Source organism: Amphimedon queenslandica, unplaced genomic scaffold (genome assembly GCF_000090795.2).
Source record: "Amphimedon queenslandica unplaced genomic scaffold, v1.1 AMPQUscaffold_12390, whole genome shotgun sequence".
Taxonomy (NCBI): Eukaryota; Metazoa; Porifera; class Demospongiae; order Haplosclerida; family Niphatidae; genus Amphimedon; species Amphimedon queenslandica.
This window is the reverse complement of record NW_003547373.1, coordinates 1-5397: the sequence shown is the minus strand read 5'-3', so window position 1 is coordinate 5397 and position 5397 is coordinate 1. Positions and strand designations below refer to the sequence as shown.

Here is a 5397-nt window from a genome sequence, read left to right as displayed (position 1 = left end):
GGGAGTGTGATGAGATTGATACGGTTATAGATTCCGACTGCTATTGTGCTCATGTTGTCAATGTGAGCAGTGATCATACCATTCAACTAGTGATATCAGCCACTGGACCAAACACTACACAACTAAACAACTTCCTATTCGCTCATCCAGTACATCTTCATGGACATTATTTTCAAGTAGCTGATATACAATTTGGTCCTACTAATAATATTACAGGAAGGTTGGAGGAAGGAAGCAGTGATATTAATTGTGGCGGAGACCTACTGTGTACTAATCCATCATGGAATGTAAATACATATGATGACTTTGATCTCGATCCTTCGGCTCCACTGAAGGATACTCTGTTAATACCAGCTGGTGGGTATGCTGTTGTGTATTTTAAAACTGATAATCCTGGTTGGTGGTTCCTACACTGTCATATTGAGGTACATCAATTGGAGGGAATGGGAGTCATCATTAATGAAGGAGGGAAGAAGACACCTGCTCCTTATAAAATGCAGAAATGTGGTAATTTTGAGCTAACAGTAGATGAGTTTAAGAAAGCAATAAAGGGGAAGCTGAATCCTAGTGGTGTTGACGGTTATAAAATTGCTACTATTGTACTAGGATCAGTCTTAGGAGTTGTTCTGTGTATTCTTTTGATTGTATTGTTTAAATGTGCTTGCTGTAATAAGACTAGTAAGTATAGTAGAGTTTATTAACACTGAACAATGATTGAATTTTATTTGATACTATAGTGTGATATGAACTTAGTTTAAAAATTTTTTTTGATATAAACTCTGTAAAAACGTAAAAAAAGAGAATAAAAACAACAAAAATCTAGGAAATTAATATAGATTGTGTGTCAGAAAAATAACACCATTCTAAAACCTACATTTATAAAACCTGCAATGATTGAGTTTTTGTTTGATACTGTAGTGTGGTTTAGTTTGATATAGATTTTGTGACAATAAAATGTAAGTGTACCTCATAAATCAAGAAAAATAATATATTAGATGTCATAATGAATAAAAATGTACATTGTACGTTTACATATATATACAGTCTATAAATGGCCACCTCAAAATAAGAGCACAAATTTAATTAGTAACTCTTCTTTATTTATTTGACATTAAAGACTAGATAAAATTGCAACTGCCCCAATTAATACACCAACTGTCCAAGGAGGAACGTAATTGCGACTACTGGAACTAGCTGGTGTGTTTGACTCCATAACTAATAACAATAATAAAATTAATTAATTATGATCATGGTTATGCATGTAGTTATACCTGATGAAGGACTCGTCATTATCATTGCTGAAGGTGAATACTGAACTTCTGAAGGACGCACTTCAACTGGCGAATAAGGAGTTGCTAAAGAAATCATCAGACATAAATGTTAAAGATTAATTAACTCAAATTTTCAGAATTATCTTAACAATGATAAGACTCAATACACTCATTATGTACCTATGGAACCATTCTTAACAGATGATCCAATGACATTAGTAATAGTAACAGTATAATTATACACATCTCCTTCAGTGACATTAGTGAATATAAACAATCTTTTAGAGAGACAGTCCATTGATGACTGAGTTAAGTCAGTCACAGTCAATTCACAGGACAATGGAGCAGGCTGTTGAATAATGAACTTATCCTATAAAATATAACAATTGGCAAGTTTCTGAAGTGCTACACATACAGCAAAAGCAATAAAAATTTGGGGTGATTTTAGAGCCATTTTTATGGGCTATAGTACAGGGTATTTTTTTAAATTGGCCGATTTTAAAAGATGGCCATAACTTTTAGTCAGAATCAGCTCGAACTTACTACATAACATAAGGGCATCAATATGTAACAAAATTGTAATAAAAATTGGGGGTGATTTTTGGACCATTTTTTGAAAGAAATCATGGGCCATATCCTTTGCTTTTTTCCGAATATTTACCACTTTTAAATAATCGCCAAAAAAAGTTTTAGTTGAAACAGCTCAAGCTTTCTACATAGCATAAGGGCATCAATATGTATCAGGAAATGTAATAAAAATTTGTGTTGATTTCGGAGCCATCTTTTGGAAAAAATCATGGGCTATAGCCTTGGCTATTTTTTGGATTTTTGGTGTTTTCTTAAAATGGCCGTAACTTGAAAAATTGAAGTCTGAATCAGCTCAAACTTTCTACATAGCATAAGGGCATCAATATGTATCAAGAAATGTAATAAAAATTTGTGTTGATTTCAGAGCTATTTTTTGGAAAAAACCATGGGCTATAGCCTTGGCTATTTTTCGGATTTTTGGTGTTTTCTTAAAATGGCTGTAACTTGAAAAATTAAAGTCGGAATCAGCTCAAACTTTCTACACAGCATAAGGGCATCAATATGCATCAGGAAATGTAATAAAAATTTGGGGTGATTTTGAAGCCATTTTTCCGAAAAAACTATGGGCTATATAGCCTTGGGTATTTTTCAGATTTTTGGTGTTTTTTTAAATGGCCGTAACTTGAAAAATTGAAGTCAGAATCAGCTCAAACTTTCTACATAGCATAAAGGCATCAATATGTATCAGGAAATGTAATAAAAATTTGTGTTGATTTCGGAGCCATCTTTTGGAAAAAACCATGGGCTATAGCCTTGGCTATTTTTCGGATTTTTGGCATTTTCTTAAAATGGCCGTAACTTGAAAAAATGAAGTCTGAATCAGCTCAAACTTTCTACACAGCATAAGGACATTAATATGTATCAAAAATGTAATAAAAATTTGTTATATCAATAAATCACTTAACGTCAGTATTACCTTAATTATAACCAGTATTATATATTTGCTAATAATAGCCTCAACTTCAAAGTTGTACTCTAAAAATAGAATTGATTGTTTATTACAAATTATTAGCACAAAGTATAAACACTAGCTGCCAAGTCATGTTCCTGTTAGTAACTACAGGAAATCCATTAGGAATAGCTGTACTAATACTGTATGTAAACAACTGCTACTGAATATCAATAGGTGCATAAATATTTATGGCAGGCTAATGAATATACGCTGTGTACTGTTATAATAAAACCACTCACTGTTAAATTGATATTGAGTTGTTAAATTACCCACTGCTCTCCCATAATAATCAACACTATTAACCAATACATCAATACTGCCAATAGCTCCTCCAGTATTATACAATAGACTCATTCCATTGGTAGTATTAACATTAGTTCCATTAATGAATACATCATATGATTGTATACAATCAGCTCCAGTCCAAATTATTAATAATGTATCTGAAGATACAGCATCAACATGAAGATAACTGATAGGTAATGAATCTGTAATAGGAATTTAAAAAGATTTCTATTAAACAAGTATGAGAGAAAACAAGTTTTATACACATGACATACCATTTGGCAGAGTTTTATTCTGGTGACTGGCGGTCTGCAAGCGGAATCACTAATATTAAAACCGCCAATCATTAATGCGCATGCTCAGTAATGCACGTGTACATAAAAAATCGCCAAATTAAAAACCACAAATTATAATTTTACAGCAAAATTGCCAAAATAAAGTGCCGCCAAAATAAAGTGCTATACAGTAATTATGTCTGACATGTAGACTTAATTGCTATAGCTAGTCTAGCATAGCTAATTATGTGAGGCACAAAGATCCCAAGACATTTCTTGTAGTTATTAAGAATATTATGTATTTTCTTGTAGCTATGTGGGTAATATACAGAACACATTGACAATATTGGAAACTTTTTGACCAAATAAAGTTTAGAGCTGACATATGCACATGCATACAAAATTATGCACACCATCCATACATATGTACACTGGTCAATACTGTAGTAACATGGTCATGTGAGTATTGGTATATGTGCATAGTCATGTATATACATACACACATGCATGGTCGTGTGAGTAATACTGTATAGTGGATTTTTTTCGAGGATAACAAATTTCGCAAATTTTGTGGATTTTTAAGATTTGTGAAATTAAATTCCTTGAAAATTAATTTAATACAGTAAAAAATGGCAGAAAAGTGGAAATTCAAAAAAAAATTTAATCATGCATGTGAACCTCCAGATACAGGTCATTCGCAAAAATTGCTATCCTCAAAATAAACCTGCTATACAGTATGATATACGATAGTAATTAAATAAATCTTACGTTTAACATTAAAGGTGATTTGTTGTCTTATACTGGAGCCTGTGATGGTTATTGTATTCCTACACTCAATGACACTCTCATTTAATGAAGCAGACACATTAACAGTTGCAACTGACACCAGTGTACCGTTACCATGAGATAGTAATATGAAACTGAACGGTGGAATATGCTGTGGAAGAGTAGCTCCAATAGTGAAGCTAGTACTTGCTCCACCATTATATGTCCACACTAGTATTTGAGATCCAGTCACAGTACATGTTATTGTTAATACTTCTCCTTGACATATTGAGACAGTACCATTAGGTGGAGATAATATAACTAACAATAGAATATACAATGTTAATAATAATAATAATAATAATAATAATAATAATAATAATAAGTAATAATTTGTTTTTTGGGCTTGTTTAGACATTTTCTTTCTTTTTGATCACTTTACCTACAGGTGGCTCAGGTACAAGGGAAATCTCATCATAATACCAATGCTAAAAATTGTACAAAGTAAATCACTTGATTCTAGAACATTGAGATTCAATAAAAGTCTAAATAGAGCCTAACAAAATGTGGTACATACACTGCTTAAAAGTAGAGAAAAACGCTTTGCTATTGTAATACCAATGTTATGTTACTTTGCAGATGTGTGTCATACTACTGTATCAGCAATAAGTTGCGCAGACCAGCCACACCTCAATCAGCAGTGCAGCATGGCATGCCAACTGTCTCAAAACTTTCACTAAAACTGTTCAGTACTAAGCCTGTAATATACTACAGATTGTGGCGAGTATGCAAACCATATGAGATTAGGGTCGGCTACTCAAAACACTGAGCCAGTCCAACTACAGAATCAACTGACTTGAAATTATCCTGTATAAGGGACTGGCTATGGGCAAAATAAGTGTGTATGGCCTGGCTTTTAGGGTGCCACATTGACTTATTTTAGTCTAGTACAGTAGACTATCTATACTATAGTCTAGGCCTAGTCAGCTGCCATAAGGAAAGTGATATAAAATTATAGATATAATACCAGCAGCCCCATAAAAGAAAAAGGGAAGGCTTTTTCTTTCATGGGCTCCTGATAATACACAGAACAGGAACATGCGAGCGCATTATCCATTGAAACTCCTAGTTATATCGGACTCGGAGCCCCGGGCACGGCGGGCAGCTGCTCGACTATTGGGGGGGCCACGCCCCCGACTGTCCCTTTTCAAAAAGTTTGTGGGACTCTAGCAACGACAAGACGCACTAGTATGAGCTTTTA

At 33.6% G+C, this 5397-nt stretch overlaps 2 protein-coding genes across 2 annotated transcripts in view; one reads left to right on the top strand and one right to left on the bottom strand.

Annotated features, from left to right (window-relative positions):
- The window catches only part of LOC100639755 (iron transport multicopper oxidase FET3-like), a 3985-nt gene extending 3284 nt beyond the window's left edge, over positions 1 to 701 (top strand). Inside the window, exon 2 of the mRNA XM_011409289.1 lies at positions 31 to 701. Coding sequence (XP_011407591.1) covers positions 31 to 701 — 671 coding nt within the window. The remainder of the gene's footprint in view (positions 1 to 30) is intronic.
- A 199-nt stretch (positions 702 to 900) lies between these two features.
- Positions 901 to 4478, bottom strand: LOC109587920 (uncharacterized). The gene is made up of 6 exons (XM_020004131.1): positions 4140 to 4478; positions 3051 to 3299; positions 2776 to 2834; positions 1452 to 1641; positions 1272 to 1355; positions 901 to 1215 (listed from the first exon to the last, which is right to left on the bottom strand). The coding sequence occupies exons 2-6, from the start codon at positions 3163 to 3165 to the stop codon at positions 1112 to 1114; spliced, it is 552 nt and encodes a 183-aa protein (XP_019859690.1). The 5' UTR covers positions 3166 to 3299; positions 4140 to 4478; the 3' UTR covers positions 901 to 1111.
- Between the last annotated feature and the right edge of the window lie 919 nt (positions 4479 to 5397).

Bases quoted from the DNA above. Each gene is read 5' to 3' on its own strand.
- LOC109587920 (XM_020004131.1), bottom strand. From the start codon at position 3,165: ATGAGTCTATTGTATAATACTGGAGGAGCTATTGGCAGTATTGATGTA. The intron at 2,835-3,050 runs GTGAGTGGTTTT...TTCTATTTTTAG, and splicing joins AACTCAATATCAATTTAACA to AGTACAACTTTGAAGTTGAG. The intron at 1,356-1,451 runs GTACATAATGAG...TGATTTCTTTAG, and splicing joins TGTTAAGAATGGTTCCATAG to CAACTCCTTATTCGCCAGTT.